The 17,894-nt window shown below is 45.1% G+C and overlaps 1 protein-coding gene across 1 annotated transcript in view; it reads right to left on the bottom strand.

The window, feature by feature from the left end:
• Positions 1-17,894, bottom strand: part of LOC123031859 (transmembrane protease serine 11A-like) — a 36,491-nt gene that overhangs the window by 11,022 nt on the left and 7,575 nt on the right. Inside the window, exons 4-5 of the mRNA XM_044447267.1 lie at positions 15,855-15,922; positions 7,024-7,187 (exon numbers count right to left, since the gene is read on the bottom strand). Of these exons, the coding sequence (XP_044303202.1) occupies positions 7,024-7,187; positions 15,855-15,922 (232 nt within the window). The remainder of the gene's footprint in view (positions 1-7,023; positions 7,188-15,854; positions 15,923-17,894) is intronic.

The following is a 17,894-nucleotide window of genomic DNA, read 5'->3' as shown; positions in this document are numbered from 1 at the left end:
CAAATGCACAGATGACCACCTGAAGAACAACAGTTACAGGTAAGGAAACCTGTCTATTCTTCATCGTCTCTGTGCATCACACATGTGGGTGACTGGCAAGCTTACCTCAAGGAGGAGGGATGTTGCTCAACAAAGTAAAGAAGAGAGGACAGCTCTGCCAAAGGCACAGTCCTTCCTGAATTTAACATCAGCACTGTAATGGCGAATAAAGGTTGAAGGGTTTGACCATCCCTCTACTTTGCACAAGTCAGTGAGTGACACTCCAGCATAGAGAGCAGTGGACACAGATGTTGCTCTGGTAGAGTGCGCTTTGTTAGCTCCAGATAGTTGAAGTCCGGAGAGAGCATACTTCAGAGATATGGTATGCACGATCCACCTGGAAAGCCTTTGTGGGGAAACGGGTTCCCAGCCATGGTTAACCATAAAGGACAAAAAGTCTCTGGGATTTTCTGAAGGATTGAGTCCTAATTTATAAAATGCTAGCGCTCTGTGGACATCCAAAGAGTGGAGAACAATCTCCACTGGGTTGGAGGGATTCTAAAAGAAGACAGGTAAAATGATAGGCCAGTTTATATGAAAGTAAGAAACTACCTTAGGTAGGAAGATAGGGTCAGGACGTAAGACAATCTTATCCTTATGAAATATGGTATAAGAAGGGTCAATTCTGAGGGCTGTGAGCTCACAATAAGGCATAGATCAGAGAAAAACATCAGCTCAAAGAGAGATTTAGTGAGATCATGAGATGCTCCAGGACAGAGGGGGCCATCTGATGAAAGGGGTTAGATTGAGGGCCCCTTTGAGGAACTTGCAAACTGGAGGGTATGAGAGAGTTGTGTGTCCTTGAATAGAAGCATGGAGCACTGATATGGCAGCCATGTACACCCTGATGAAGGAGTAGGAGAGACCCTTCTTATATAGGGAGTTAAGGAAGAGGAGGATTTGAAAAGGAGAGGCTGTGACTGGTGAGAAGTCATGTTGCCTTGCGAAGGTGGTAACTGTTGTCCACTTAGCATTATTTGATTTGTGAGCAGATGGTTTAAGGGAAGCTTTGAGGTCAGGAGGAATGTCAGTCAGTGGGGTGGACTCTGTTGAATTCTCCATGCTGTGAGTTTGAGAGTAGTAGGATCAGGATGGAAGGTTTTGTCATGGCCCTGAGAGAGGAGGTTGGGACAGTACAGCAGGTGAAGAAACATCCTGTTGGAAAGGTCAAGCAGGAGAGAGAACCCATGCTGTCTGGGCCATCATGGTATAATAAAGATAGCGTTGGTGAGATCTCAAGGGATCTTTGCGAGGACTTTGGGGATCAGGGGAAATGGGGGAAACAAGTAGAATAAATCTCTATGGTGTCTCCGAGGGTGTGATGGAGGTAGGCACAAATGACAGCAAAGCATTTCATAAATGCATGAGGAGCTGTTGCGAATCCAAAGGGGAGAACTCTAAATTGAAAGGGATGATCACTCACTTGAAAACAGGAAGTGCCTGTAGGACTGCTCAACTGCGATATGAAAATATGCATCCTTAAGGTCAACCTATGGAGAGTAGTGGAAGGATGGTTTGTAGAAAGACCATCTGGAAAAGTTTGAGTTTTATATATTTATTAAGGGAGCAGAGTTCAAGGATGGGGTAGAGGCCTCTATCTTTCATAGGGACTGTAAAAACCTGAAGTAAAAGTCAGGAATATCAGGTGGTACATGCTATATAGCTCCCTTTTGGCATAAGGAGGAGATTTCTTCTAGGAGGGGAAGAGATGGAGTAGTCCATTTCGGTACTGTGAAATGAGGAAGAGTGTCAAACTCAATTTGGTATCTGTGGGCAATGATAGAAAGAACCCATGAGTCTGAGGTGATGGCAGTCCAAGAATGTAAAAAGGGCTGAAGCCAATGGTTGAAATAGAATGAAGAGCATCCAGGTGTTTGGAGGAGTCAAACACCTGGATGTGACTCCTGAATTAGTCCTGCCTCCTGTGGGCTGGGCAGATCCAAGTCAAGGGATCTTGGTGCCTGTCTAAGTAGTGGTGCGGTATCTCGTAGTAGTGGCAAGGGTCCTCACCAGAGAGACCAGATGTAAGCATCCAGGGTGAGGACAGCTGACTAACAGGGTAAAGGCTCCAGGACCCAAGCAGACAGGGCATGACAAGTCCAATACACAATCCAAAGGTCAAGTCAGAAGTCAATATATAAGCCAAGTCCATACAGACAGGTAGCATAGTCCAGAGCAGGCTGAGGGTCAAAGAAACAAGGAAGGCAGACCAGTCAGGGAGAGGTGCAGGCAGGGTCTGGGGGTTCCAGGAATCAGGAGCAGAGTTCCAAGTCTAGCAGACCAGGAAGGGCTTCACCAACAACAGGAGATCTTTGTTACCAAGGTAGCTTCTGAGGGGAAGACCTGGTTCTTATATAGCTCTTCCCCAGGGCTCCCCAGGTGGAACTCATGAGAGTCCTGCCAGCTGCAGTGGACAGAGGTCAGAATCCTGCAACCACCAGAGCTGCTCCGCTGGCCCTTGGCCAGCAGAGGGAGCCCTGAAGCTGCCTCAGAACCTCACACCAGAGGATTGGAGCCATGCAGAGCAATGGAGACCTATTGTCCCTGCCATGTTTCAGGCTCCACATTCCACTTGGTGTCAAGCTGTGTGGATCTCCTGTCTGGCCAGATGAGTGGCTTCATTTTTAATCTCATTTGCTAGATCTTGAGCTGACTTAAGCAAAGAAGAACATAAGAACACTACTCTGTCCCAAAGCATGAGATGGTATCTGCCCATCATAGTTTGATAGTTGTCCAATTTTATAGAGAGAGCAGCTGAAGAGTAAAAATGGTGACTGATAGCATCAAGATGCCTGCCTTCCTTATCCAAAGGATAAGCAGTTATCTAGTGTGAGCTTGAGGAGACTCAACAATTATAGAATTAGGTTGAGGGTGCTGAAAAAGAAACTCAGCATCCTTCTCTTGAACTTGATACATAGTTTCGAGTCAGCAAGGTGGAGGGTCTACTGATGCAGGAGATTTCCATTCATGGCGCACTGCATTGAGCAGGGCTGGTAGAAGTGGGATGGTTACTGGACCAGCAGACTCCTCATAGACCGCTTCAAAGACTGGGTCTTTCACTCTAGTGGGTTCCAGTCTAGGGTTAAGCCCAAGACTGTGAGCCATGCAGAGAACTTGGGAAGAAAAGAAACTGGTGGTCAAGGAAAATGTAATGCTGGTACAGATGTACCAGGTGGTAAGTCCAGAGAGGAGACGACAGAAACTGAGGTGAATTGGTCTCTGTCAGACTGATCTTCGGTTCAGTCTGTGCAATGGTTAAGTAGGCTAGAAGGAGGTTGCTTCTTGCAAGGGAAGGCTGTCTGGGCAGGTTCTCAAGCAGGCTTGGAAAAGGAGGAGCGCACTTAGGTCCCAGTCGGAACCCCAGAGGCTCCAATGGGAGCCTTCGTGCCTGGAGTCGACGGATCCCCATTAATTGACATAGTAGTTGGTGTTGAAGTCCCCATGGTGTCACAAGAGAGTTTTCTGTGTGAGGTCTTGGTCAAAAGAGAGTGAGAACGATGTCTATGTTTCTGCTGTTCCAATTGGAGAAATATGCTCGATATCGAGGGCACAGGTAAGGTTTGCCTGTGTACTAATGGGTGTTCGGGTTTTGTGAGTGGAGCTGGAGCTGGATAATGAATCTCCCCCTATGAAATCGAGGTGCTTTTCAATTGGGAGGGAAGCTCCTGAGACTGCCTCGGTGTCAGAGGAGGAAGGCAGCTCTATTCTTGCAACAGCAATACACAGGAGGCTGACAGATGGTGGAACATCCATGAGTTTTTGTCCACTCTTAGCACTCCTTAAGGGTGAGCAATGTAGAGGATTTTGCCTTCTTGTCTGGTCCCCCCCCCCCCCATTTCATTGTTTTAGGAATCTTAGCCAGTGGAGGATCTAACATCTCCTTTCTGTGGTTGGGGGAAATGGGGCCCCTGACATAGATGGTTGAGGATCCTCCACATGCAGGGGGCAGCTCCAAAGTCTTTTAGTTGGTCAGCTTGGTGCTTTCTTGCCTGCTTGGTAAAAGCTTGGCAGTGATAACAGGATTCTATGACATCCTCTGAGGCAGAAAAGGCAAAGAGAGATCAAAGTCTGACATGATCTCTTCAAAACTCCGCTTGGCAGCATCATTTGTTCCTGCATGTATAAGAAGGAAGGGATACTGTCAGTGGGCTGAATGAACTTTGGAAATCTTTCAGTTATATCACTAATCTGTCCTCCTGAAAGACAGCATACTGAAGCAGTCCGTACTTGTGTTTCCCTCCCACACAAGAGGGAGTCTCCCACAACTAATATTCTTCTCTTCTTGTTCTTGCAAGCCTTGGTATCACTGCCACTACTTGGTTGACCTTCAGCCTCTTATTCAGTGTTGCATGGCATGTCTTGCAGTTCCTTCCACAGTAGTTCAAGAGTTCCACTGCTTCCATTGCAAAATGCCTTCTAGTGCTTCTAAATCGAACAGTCACCTTTTTCCAGGGAGTTTCCTCCTCATTTTCCCTTCCTTCAGGAGTCTCTTCTTCTGCTACAGCTTGTTGTTGCACTTCTTGCTTCTGTACAGCTCTTAGTTACTGCAGCTCCACCACTTTGTCTAAGAACTGTTCATCTCCTTTTATTCCCTTGATGCTGGGCACTCTCTGCTTTAGTGCTCTCACCTTTCCTCTAGCAGGGCTACTACCTTGCACCCGCTGCACATGTAGACCTCAGGCAGGAAAACATACATTGCACAGACATTGCAAGTCACCACCACTGCAGAGAGTCTTTTCAGTCCAATTTTACTGCTGCCTTTTGATTCTAGTTTGCTGGGCCTGCTTTGTCCTATCTTCCCTGAAGGTTAACAGCACAGTCCCACCAGTAAATGGGCGTGTGTTACAAGGAAGAAAACAAAGGGGGATAAAACTAAGGGGGGAAGGGAGCAAAGGGAAAAAGTAAACAGGGTTTTTTTAAGTAAAAAAAATAGAGATGTGCCCAAGAAGACACACAGCTGTAGCTGCTGCTAAAGGTGGTACTGCCAAGTGCAGATACGGGATGAATATTTATACAACTAATTATTACTAGCTTTTTCTTTTCTAAACTTTTGTGCTGCAATAAAAATATTTTGTACCTTTACTGTGTTGAGTATCTTGTGTACAGTAAGTGATAACAATGCCATTTAAATCCATGTCACTTCCAAGTTGCAACACAACAAAATGTGGAACATCTAACGGGGGGAGGAGGGATGGACAATTCTCCAAGGCACTGTATAATAACGGCAACACCAGCTTATTCTAATATATGCATAATTTATCCATCACCCACTGGGTGTGAATTTCATCAGAGTGGGCAGCAAAAAAAGCAAGACTGAGCACCTACTGTGACTCAGCAAAGGCCCCCAGCACTTGCTCCTCCTCACCACCACTTCAATGAGAATGGGAATGAGGGTGGCAGTTGATGGTGTGCACTCATGGGTCAAACTTATCTGGACTCCAAACATAAAAACATAGAAACATAGGTCAGAAGGGTGCCCCCCAGGCCATCTAGTCTGACCCCCGGCTCCAGTCAGCTCCGCTCATGAAATACCTACCAAGTGCATGTCCAGTCTATCCTTGAACACTCTCATCGATGGGGCCTCAACGACCTCCTGTGGAAGCCCATTCCATACCCTCAGGGTCCTAACCCTCAGAAAGTGCTTCCTGGCATCCAGATTGAACCTTGGTTCCCTGAGCTTTGCTCCATTGGAATGCATCCTGCCTTCTTCTACAGGGGAAAACAGGTCTCAACCCACCTCTGCGTGACACCCCCTCCAAGTCAAAGAATAAAGGGAAGGAGACAGAGGGAGCATGGGGATGTGGGGTGTCAGACTTTGAGATGGAAGAAGTGGCACATATCTTAAGGCCACTCTCCCCATGTGCTCATGCAGGTGGGGTCATAGGAGTGGAGCTCTCAGTCAGACAAACCTGGTACAACTCTTGACCCAATGATGCAGCATCAGGACAGGAGGCTAGCCAACTAGACATACAAAAAAGAGAGGAATTCTCTTCCACATAGGTCCTTCAGAAGGGACTGGACCCAGACATACTCAAAAGGAATGTTTCTGGAAGCAGATGTTTAGATTGGGTTCAACAAATCTCTCAGGGCATGCTCAGAGATATATTCTGTGGGGATTGTGTTTGATGAATAAAATGTCTTTCACAAAGAAAGAGTTTGTTGCCTTGAATGTGTGAAGGGAGGAAAACTTGTGCATGACAACTGCCTATTCACCCACCTTTCACTATGGATCAGATAGCAATGGTTGTGAAAAGCAGCAGCAGGTGCCCTGGCCTCCTTCCTCAGTCACTCTTTTCCTCTCAAGCAAGCATCACAATGATAAGATGAAGACCAATAGCATCTGGTGACAACAGGTGTGTGTGTGAAAAGGTAGGCTTATTGGCAGAGGGCACTCCTATTTATTATATTTATTATTATCCCACCTTTCTTTCTCCAAGGTACACAAGAAGGTTTACATTATCTTCCTCTCCATTCTATCTTTTCAACAACCATGTGAAGTAGGTTAAGCTGGTAATCCATGATTGGTTCAAAGTCACCCAGAGAGCTTCATGGCTCAGATCTCTCAAGTTCCAGTCCAACACTAACACTATGCCACTCTGAGGGTGTCTTCCCCAAGGGTCCTCAAAGACCTGGAGCCAGCCCTGCCCATTCATCTCTAAAGTTGCACTCCTTTGCTTCCACATTTCCTGAACACAGCCAGAGGGCAGAGCTGATGAAAGTTTGGCAGAGTGGTACCTAGTGGGTTGTGTCAGAGCCTGGAAGATCAAGAGGGTAAGGTCAGTACAGCAAGAAATTGAAGGAGGACCAACAGTCCCTTATCCTCATGGTGGGGAAGCTGCGTGGACCACAGGCATTTTAAAAGCCAAGAAGCAGGGAAAGCGAATAGATTTATGACAGCAAGATACCCTTCAGAGTGCAATGCAAAGAAAGAAGGCACCACAAAAATTCTGAACCAGCTTGAAAAGCTCATCTAATTAGACTTACCTGAAAGCTTGTAAGATGAAAGATCAATGCTCAAGGGCCATGTTGGCAACTTCAGTCTCCTCAGCAAAACAGTGTTAACACTTGTCCAGAGTGCCACTCTACTATCAGTACCAATGAACTTAAACACCAGCACCACATCTGCCCGAACTCTGTCACTGTCTGGTCTGCAAAAGAATAAAGCCTCAGGCCCTAGATCAAGCAAGACAGGATATTTTCTACTGCAACTTCCACAAAGGCTAGGCTATCTCCAGACATTTAAGTACACGAGGTAGAAAATGCCAACACCATTTCTACCTGCCACTAGGCAACATGAGGCATAACTGACCAGGATTTTCTCTTGTTCTTTCAAATGAATGGGAGCTGTGCAATGTCTAAAAATGAGTTTTCAAATGAGATGTTTGGTTGTACTTCAGGCTATGCTCTCAAAACTGCTAGTGATTTGAGGATGGGAGATTACCACTGGTGGTACAGATTTCTCCCTCCCTTTTAAAACTGTAAAACAACAACTTCATGTTGAAATAGAGTCACTTTCATTGGCTCTAGGCTACCATGTTTTTCTCAGAATGTCCTGGATCAGTACTACTCAGCTAGTATGGTAGGCTGGAAATGTTAGCTGCCAGCTACCAAAACAAACTCCATTTGAGAAGAGAAAAAGAGAAGTTAATAGATGAGAGAGGATCACTGCACCAACACAAGCAAATGAAGAATTTCTCCCCCCGAAAAATAACCAGATTGGACCTCTAATGAATGGGGCAGCAAACTGCAGGGAGGTGACATTTTTAATGTCCTCCAGACTTGCTTTTGCACAGATCCCATTCATTTCAAAGAGATTTATGCAGCAGATTTGCCCAGTATATCATATCCTTTGGATCATATCTCTTTGTCTCCTGCAGCATCTTTTAGTCCTGGTTACTACTTAAGGAACTTGGGAATTGTAGTTCTGGTGAAGCAATGAGGGAATTCTCTGCACAAACTATAAACATTGTTATGTAAGGCAAGCTGTGATAGTTCAGCCCAAACAACTATAATCTTTAGTCACTGGTGAAGTTGCAATTGACCAGAAAGTGTGTATAAATATAAATTCATCTTTCTGCACACACCTGTTTCATTCATTTATTTATCATTAGCATTTATATCTCACCCCTCAAAAGAAATTGCAAGACAGCTAATATAATCAGTTGCATGAATTAAAATCTAAATAGCTGTTCAGCAAAAAGGAACAGTTTACGTTAACAGGAACGGATGAATTATTGTGCAGTCCTACTCAGAAGTTGGTCCCATTAAATTCAGCAGGACTTACTCCCAGGTGAACAAATATAAGACTAGAGCACTTAATTCAGCAAATTGCAGTTTCTGTTTCCTCTTATCAGAACTGGAATTAGAATTTACAATGTGTGGAACTTCACATTAGATCACAAAATTGGTATTCTTTTTCAAACATAACTATGCAAACAAGCACCCGCACAGGCCTTGAATTAACACTTCTAATGCAGTTAATCACATGTAACAGCTAGTTTCTCAGTGTCCTACTGAAATGGTTGGGTGTGGTTTTGATGACAATACATATTCTCATCTTCAACAAAAGACATATCCAGGTAGAAGATCAAATAGCACCCAACTAAGTATCATGATGTAGTTGTTTTTGTACACACTCATCTATCAGAGTAAAGCTTTTGTGCACATTATTCACTCTCAACCAACCAACATGCCTGCATAAAAATGCTTCCAGCTGTTCAATTCTGTTCAGATGCTATGCACAAATGAGAAAAGAATATCTGCTTTCTTGTTTATGATGAAACTTAGCACAAAAGCATTTTTAGGAGATCTGAGAACTCCTGGGGTCCTCTTAGGGACTTGTGGTTTTTTATGACACTTTCATTCAAAGAGTATACAGTGATTTACAAGGATGCAACTTCTCATCCAAGCAGCTTCCAGACACATAATTAGGGGACATCTAACCTAGACATTTTTACTGTAATGCACACAATGCTCATCCCAAAGTTCCTCCTCAGGTTATGGAATAATATGTCTTTTGTGATGACCCAGAGAATTGCCAAGTATGCTGTCTCCCTGGTGCCAAGATTAAAGATATAACCAACAAGTTCACGCAACTCATACAACCCACTGACAAATATTCCTTCTGTCTATTCCATGTGGGAACTAACAGCACTGCCATGAGAAGCTTCACTGAAATAACATCAGACTTTGAAGCTTCAGGGAGGGAAAAAAAAACATTGGGCCCCAGATGGTGTTCTCCTCAATCCTACCAGCATGTAGAAGAGAAACTGTTAGGAAAAGAAAAATCCTTCAAGTGAATGACTGGCTATGATGGTGGTACCGTAAAGAGAGATTTGGATTCTGGGACCACAGGCTAAGGTTCCTGGAAGATGGACTGTTGGCAAACGATGGGCTGCACCTCACAAAGAAACGGAAGCAGATGTTTGGCCACTGCATGAAAAAGTCCATCAGGAGAGCTTTAAACTGAAACTTATAGGGGAGGGAGATGTGCAGCATGAAATACCATCATCTGGCAAAAACTTGTACAGAAAAAACCTCAAGCAGGGCCCAGTACCAGTCTCCCAAAAATGTAGGAAGAAAACCAGGACATGGTGAGAATGAACTTTGATTTCTCTACACCATTGCCCAAAGTATGGGAAACAAACAACAGGAACCTGAGCTCATAGTACATGAGGGCAATTACGATCTTATAGAAATAACTGGAACTTGGTGGGATGAACTCTACAACTGATGGATGCAACCTATTCAAGAAAGATAGAAAGGAGGTGCAGTTGCACTATACATAAGAGACACATACACCTGCAAAGAAATACAAGAAGAGAAACTTAGTGGCCCCATCAAAAGCATCTGACTTAATTTAAAGGAACAAAAAATAAGAAAAACATAGTCATTGGCATGTATTACCGACCACCCAGTCAAAAAGAGGGCAAGGATGCAACCTTCAAAAAGCAACTTGCAAGCAACAAGAAAGCCTTTTTCAGATACATCCAGAACAAAAGACATGAGAAAGAGAAGGGTGTGCAAGTGGATGGCAGAGTAATAACAGATGATAAGGAAAAGGCAGAGGTGCTCAATTCTACTTTGCCTCAATCTTCTTCCACAAGGAAATCTACAACCAAGGGGAACTACAAGCTGGAAGTAAGAGATAGCAGCCCAAGATTGACAAACAAATGGTCAAGGAATACCTAGGTAGAATGAACATGTTCAAATCTCCAGGGCCCGATGAACTCCATCCCAGAGTCATAAAAGAGCAAATAGAGAAACTCTCAGAACCATGGGCTATTATCTTTGATAAATTTTGGAAAACAGGAGAAGTGCCAGATGACTAGAGAAGGGCTAACGTTCCTATCTTCAAAAAGGGCAGAGGGGTGGGGGGATGAACCTGGGAACTACAGACCAGTTAGTATGACATCAATCCCTGGAAAAATTCTGCAGCAAATTATTAAAAAATCAATCTGCAAGCATCTGAAAGTAAATGCAGTGATTAATATGAGCCAGCATGGATTCATCAAAAAGTAAATCCTGTCAGACTAATTTAATCTCCTTTTTTGACTGGGTAACCTCCAAAATGGACAAAGGGAACACTGTGGACATAATCTACCTAGAACTTAGTAAAACTTTTAACATAGCACCACACAACATTCTGATAAGCGAATTTGCAAGAACTGGACTAGATGAAAAAACTATTTAGCAGCCAATAGTCCAACATTGGCTGCTAAATCGGACACAAAGAGTGCTCATCAATGGCACCTTCTCAAATTGGATGGAAGTAACTAGTGGGGTGCCACAGGGTTCAGTCCTGGGCCCAGTGCTCTTCAACATTTTAGTAATGATTTAGATGAGGAAGTACAAGGAAAGATAATCAGATTTGTAAACAATACAAAACTGGGTAGAATAGCAAACACCCTAGAAGACAGAATGAAAATCCAGGGTGATCTTGATAAACTTGAACACTAGGCTCAAAGCAACAGAATGAGATTCAACAAGGGCAAGGGCCAAATTCTCCACCTCAGAAAAAGAAACCAAATGCACCGATACAACATGGGGAATATATGGCTCAACAGAACTGGAAAACAAAAAGATCTCAAAGTAATTGGGGACAAGCATGAGACAACAATGTGATGAGCCATGAAAAGGGCAAATGCTATTTTGGTATTAACAGAAGTACTTCTTTCAAATCATGAGAAGTAGTAGTTCCTCTATACTCCTCACACCTCATCTGGAATATTATGTCCAGTTCTGGGCACCATGATTTAAGAAAGATACAGAAAAATTAGAAAGGGTCCAGAGGGAGAACAAAAATGATCCAGGGTTTGGAAGCACTGTCGTATGAAGAGAGACTGGGAGAACTGGGTATGTTCAGTCTTGAGAAGAGAAGACTGAGGGATGACATGGTATCACTATATATGTACCTCAAAGGATGTCACAAAGAAGGAGGTCAAGATCTATTCTCAATGATACCAGAATGTTGGATACGGAATAATCAATTCAAGTTGCAACAACCCTGATTCAGGCTGGACATCAGGAATAGCTTCCTCACCATCAGAGCACTACAACAGTGGAAGCAGCTGCCTAGAGAGGTGGTGGGCTTTCCCACACTAGAGAATTCAAAAAGAAACCAGACAGCCATCTGAGTAGGATGGTGTAACTTGGTGTCCCGCAACAGCAGGGGGTTGGACCCAATAGACTTCATGGTCTCTTCCAACTCTACTGTTCTATGATTCTGCCATTATGTCCTATTATTTCCTCAGACCACTTATGTCACAATGTTTTGCTGTGTTGTGGTTTTCTTAAGTAAACTAAACTTATGATCCTGTTTTGCACCAAGGAGGAGTGGCTTAAGAAGACAGGCAGGCTGCAGGGGAGTGGTGGTGCAAGCGAACATCCTTCAACACCTGGGAGGTGGACAATGGAACAAAAGACACATGCACCAGGACCCACTGGCAACATTATTTCGTCAATGTCCAAACGTTAAGCCTAGTCCCATTCAACAGGCCAGGAAAAGTAGAGCCACAAAGCAAATAAGAGTCCAATAAATGATGGGGACTCACCACCGCCCATGACCATCACCCACCTGCTGATCTGCTGCTGCTGTTGCTGCTGAGCCGCGCTGTGGAGCTGGAACGCTGCCGCCGCCAATCACACCACTAGCAAGACCTCCGCAGGCCCCGCCCTCACTGCCTTCACCCCTGCACAGGTGGCAGCTGTGTGAGAGGGGCAAGCGGGCGCCAACTGTGGCGATTGCAGGGGAAGGGCTGCAGCAGAGTGCTCCTGGACCTCTCCGCGGCCCTCCTGGAAAGGCTGGCCGGGTTAGGAGTTGGGGGCTCTGCTTGGCTGTGGTTCTACTCCTATCTGGCCAGTCAATTCCAGAAGGTGGTGCTGGGGGACTATAGCTCTGCGCTGTGGCATTTATGCCATGGAGTACCACAGGGCTCTATTTTGTCCCCCATGCTTTTTAACATCTACATAAAACCGTTGGGAGAGGTCATCAGGAGTTTGGGCTGTGGAGTCATCAGTATGCTGATGACATCCAGCTCTACCTCTCATTTACATCTAATCCAAGTGAGGCAGTGGCTGTCCTGAACCGGTGCCTGGCCGAGGTAATGGAATGGATGAGGACCAATAAACTGAGACTCAGTCCAGGTAAGACAGAGATCCTGTTGGTGGGCGGTTCAGGTTTCCAGGTAAGTGACTTTGGTCCTGTCCTGGATGGGGTAGCACTCCCTCTAAAGGACAGGGTCTGCAGCTTGAGAGTGCTCCCTGACCCAGAGCTATCCCTGGAAATCCAGGTGACGGCGGTGGCGAGGAGCACTTTCCTTCAGCTCCAGCTGATCCATAAGCTGCATCCTTACCTGGACAAGCACTGTCCGAAAACAGTGACGCTCTGAAAACTTTCCAATAGGATTATTGTAACACGATCTACGTGGGGCTGCCCTTGAAAACAGTCCGGATACTTCAACTGGTACAAAATAGAGCTGCCAGGTTGCTGATGGGTCATTATTCTCATATAACACCAGTCCTTTATCAGCTACACTGGCTCCCAATTGAAGTCTGGGCCCAATTCAAGGTGCTAATATTAACCTATAAAGCCCTAAATGGCTTAGATCCTGAATACCTGAAGGATCACCTCCTTCCCTACAAGCTGTCATGCCCCTTATGATTGGCAGCAGAGTCCTTGCTCTGGGAACCCTCTCTTAAGGAAGTACAGGGGGTGTCTACCCGGAGGACAGCTTTCTCTGCAGTGGTGCCCAGACTATGGAATCTGCTCCCCAGAGAGGTCTGCCTGGCGCTGAGGTTACACTCTTTCCGGCACCAGGTAAAGACATTTTCATTCAACCACTATTTTAGTAACCACCACTTTTAGATGTTTTAGGATTTTTCCCTTCACAGTCGCACTTTCTATTTTTTCCTCATTTTTCTTAAGTTGTGATGTGTTTTATATTGTTTTAATAATTGATGTTTTATATTCTATTTTTATATTTTATATTGTACTTTTATATTTTGTAAGCTGTCCTGAGCGCTTGGTGATAGGATGGGATATAAATGCCAGTAGTAGTAGCAGTAGCAGCAATAGTAATAGTAGCAGTAATAATAATAATAATAATAATAATAATATAGTGATATAGTAGATTAAGGGAGCAATCCTCAACTACCAGAGCTATAATTCTGGTGCTTGGCCAGCAGATGGAGTCCTACAGATGCCTTAGTTCCTGACAATGTCCTACTGAGCTTCAGTGAAAGAGCAGCACTTATAAGGAGATAACCCTCCCCTGCCCATGGTTTCTCTCTCCTTCTGATTTACTAGTGAATATAGAGTGAATTCAGTGCTACATTCCCGCTCCCCTCCCCTCCTTTCTCCTATAAGGAACAACTATCTGTTTACAGAGAAGCAAATTATATTATCTTGAAGTTCATTAACTCAGAAGTAAATCGCACTGATTTTAGTGGTGCTTCCTCTTAGAAAGGTCAGCAAAGGAAAGGGACTGCATTTGCTTTCAAGAACTGCTTCCAAGTTCAGTGGGGAATGAGGAGAATGAGAATATTGATCCTATTACCTTCACCCCATGGGAAATGGGAAGATGGCAGTAAACAGAACCACAGAAAGCCTCCCCCTCTTCTCTCCCTACCTGTTCGTCCTCATGATTTTTTGTGAGGGGGTAAGAGAAGTTGTCAATTTCCTCCCTTTCAGAAAAACACAACTTCTGCTTGTTCCCTCCTTTGCACTTGTGCATAGCAGCTTTTTAAAAGGGCCATTTCCCTGCACACCTCCCCTTTCCAACTCCTCCTACATTGGATATGATATGTGTACATACCACATTTTCAGCACAGCAGGAGCTGCACTGTATTCACTGGCATGCACCAACCATGGTAAATGTGTTTTACATAAATACTGCCACAGACAGCACTCCCTGATAAATGGAAGGGACTCCACTAGAGATTCCCCACCCCCACCACCACCTACCTTCTACGGTGTTCATTATGTTTTCATCCCACGCATTTTCCAAGGAGCTCAGCCTGAGCTCCAATAACATGGTCCACAGGGCAGAACTCTGGTCCCTAGCATTTGCATTTTCACTGGTCTTGCCATGGTCATTTCCCCAGGTGCCCTTACTTATATTCGGAAGGATTTGGACAGGCTGTGGAAGTTGGTGGGGGACAACAGGATGGCATTGTATGTGGATAAGTGCAAGGTTTTGCACTTGGAACACAGGAACAGGTACCACAGGAACAGGATGAGGGACAAGTGTCTGGAGAGCAGCACTTGCGAAAGGGATCTTGGGGTACTGGTCAACATCAGGCTGAGCATGAGCCAGCTTAAGGAACCAGGCTTCAGGCTGGATGTCAGGAAGCACTTCCTGGTGGTTAGGATCCCTAGGGTATGGGATAGGCTTCCACGGAAGCTGGTTGAGGCCCCATCAGTGAGGGTTTTGAAGGAAAGATTGGACCACCACATGTTGGGGATTACATGAGCGGAGCCAGCTGGAACTGGGAGTCAAACTAGATGGCCCGGGAGGCCCCTTCTAATTTTTTCTATGTTGCTAATTCCCATAATTCCTGGCCAACACATCCAGAAAGCATCTGGATGGGGGAAGTTGTAGACATGGTATATTATCATTGTTTATTTCATTTCAATCCATGCTATTCCCCCAGGTGGAGTTCTATTGTCCAGGAACTATCTGTAAGCTTTTCTCTTTGGAGGAAGAACACCGTATACATTGAATATTAAAGCAATCTATCATATATACTAAAAGTGAATCCATGTAGTAAATGTTTGTGGCCAATAAAGCCAAAATGAGGCTACTGAGATAAAAATGGAAGGTATCAACCTACTTTGGAGAACATTAAAGGTCCGCAATGGGCAGAAATATAGAGGGGTGGGCAACCCCCCCTTAAACAATGTGGTATTGGGGACTTAGCACACTTAGTGACCATACAATTCAGCTTGCAAGTGGGGTGTGGAGAACTGAAACAGAAAACCAGAGGGACATGGTGTGGCATAACCTGAAAGAATGGCTGGCCTTCACAATGAACAGGAACACCTCACACTATGAATATGTTGTAGGTCCCATGTGTTAAAATAAATTGGGTGCTATAGTAGAAACCTGCAATAGCAACTATCTCCACAACATAAGCAAAGTAAGAACAAGCAGGGGCAATAGCTCACCTCAGGGAATTCAACAGCAAGTTACCAGTGGTGACACATACCGCCACCTAGAGTAAACTTAATTAATTTAAGTTCCTCTCCAACTTCCTCGCTGACGTGGGTCCTTCAGCATGGGGACCCATGCCAGAAACATGATCATTTTACTTACCTTAGTCTTACCACACGTGTTCTGATCAATTTTTTCTTTAAATGCGTACCCTGAAATGCTTGGTTAATCTGTTGAAAAGTGCAAATATGTCAAATAAAACATGTTCAAATAGCAGAGGATAAAATAGTACTTCATGTTCACACTAAAACAGAGGTTTTAAGGGGTGCTAGGAGTAGGATTGCCTTCCACCAGACACATGGCTGATTGGATGACATCAGGTGGCATGACCTCACCCCCTGATGACAGCCCTTTTATCTTCATGCTGGAATGAGGCAAGGAACTCTGCTCCCTCCTAGGAAAAAGGAAGGAACCCAGACCCAAATCACTCCACATCCCCACTCTGGAGCTCAAGTGATCAAGGCAAGCAGTAGCAATAAGCAGCATGAATCCAACTGTTCTTGAATGGGGCTAGTTGCTTATACTGAGACATAGCTCCTGTAGCTCCAGCTACTGCCTAAGAAGAAGTTGTGTCACAGATGTCACATCTAGCAGGGCCGTCTCAATGCATGGGCCTGATCAGCACTTGCCCATGGGTCCCATACTAATCTGTGTATGTTAACCCTTGGAAAATTGGAAAACTTCCAAATGTATTTGTCATAGGGGCCCCAGTACACTGCTTTGCCCAGGGTCCATAATGCTGTTAAGACGGCCCTGACATCTAGCCCTGGAATGAAACCATGGAGAAAGCTACGGCTGTTTTCCAGTATCATACCCAGCTTTCAAAGGCACAAGAAGTTCTACTACAGGGCTCCCCAGTGTTAGTGCCCATGGACATTTCCAACACACCCATGAAGGAGTCGCTTATGTTATATCCATGCAAACGTACAATTATTTTTAGGGTATTGTTTATTCCCCCCTTCATTTTTCAAATATACATATATGTATTTGAAATAAATGTATACAACTTTCTAGCTATTATACATAGGCTTCAACAAAAGAGGGTCAAATAAGTAAACATTTAAATGTGGCATCTACATGCTAACCTTTCAAATATTGAAAGCATTATAAGCACATGCTGCTCTTAGATCCCAGATCAGCACAGAAAAAGACTCTTCTCTTTCATGATCTGTTGGCAGTTAATCCGGGCAGGCAAAAGGGAAGGAATTAGTCCCACTGGGACACTTGGTTCAGTATCAGAGTAGATTTGAGGGTGAAGGAGCAATCAGTTTCCATGGACTCTGCTGGCTCCCTGGCATCTCACCTCTTTTCTGGAATGTTTCCATTATGCATAGGGCAAGCAGGAAAGATTGGGGATTCTGTTGGTGTATTGCCACCCTGTTGCTCAACAGACTCCCTGTCTGAGCTAACAGAATGTCGTGTGCACACACTCAGATGAGAGTCCCAGGCATGCACAAGAGATAGAGGGCTCTGGTAGGAATGATGGCTTAGACTCAGAGGAGGGGGAGTTGATAGTTTGAGCCACTACTGGGTTCTCACTCTGATATTGCAGTTGTTGAGATTAGTGAGGCCCCAGCTGCCCAACCCAGAAAGCCAGCCCGAGAGAGCGCAGGATCAAAGCACTTCAAGGACAACCACTGAGCCCCTTCCCATTCCTGACTGTGGGAAAGAAGCCAATGGAGAACAGGCTGGGGAGGAATTCTCAGGAGGAGAACTTGACACCTCAAGTAATATGGATGCACAGGCCCATCGATGCACTCGCCAGCTGGACCAATTAGAGACTCGATGGGAAGAATGGCAATGTGACTGCTTCCATAGTGCCCACACCCCAAGACCAGCCCCAAAGGGTTCATAAGCAGAGCTTGGGAGATTTGTCAGAGTGAGAGGTCAACTTTCTGCCTTTAGTGTGTGTTTTGGAGCTTGTGAATACTTGATAGCTGTATGGAATAAAGACTCTTAACAACTGTGCCCGGCAGCCTACGCCGGAGGAGGGCCGCCTCCTCGCTGGGTAAGACCGCGCCGCGCCGGAGGGGAGCCGCTGCCTCGCCGCGTAAGACCGCGCCGCGCCACCATCCACCGCCCACTTGGCTGCTCCGCCACGCCCCAGCACGTGTGGCAGGCGTGCTCCGGACGAGGTGGGGC

This window comes from Varanus komodoensis, unplaced genomic scaffold (assembly GCF_004798865.1).
Source record: "Varanus komodoensis strain SLA01 unplaced genomic scaffold, ASM479886v1 scaffold51, whole genome shotgun sequence".
Classification (NCBI taxonomy): Eukaryota; Metazoa; Chordata; class Lepidosauria; order Squamata; family Varanidae; genus Varanus; species Varanus komodoensis.
This window is presented reverse-complemented; position numbering and strand designations above follow the sequence as displayed.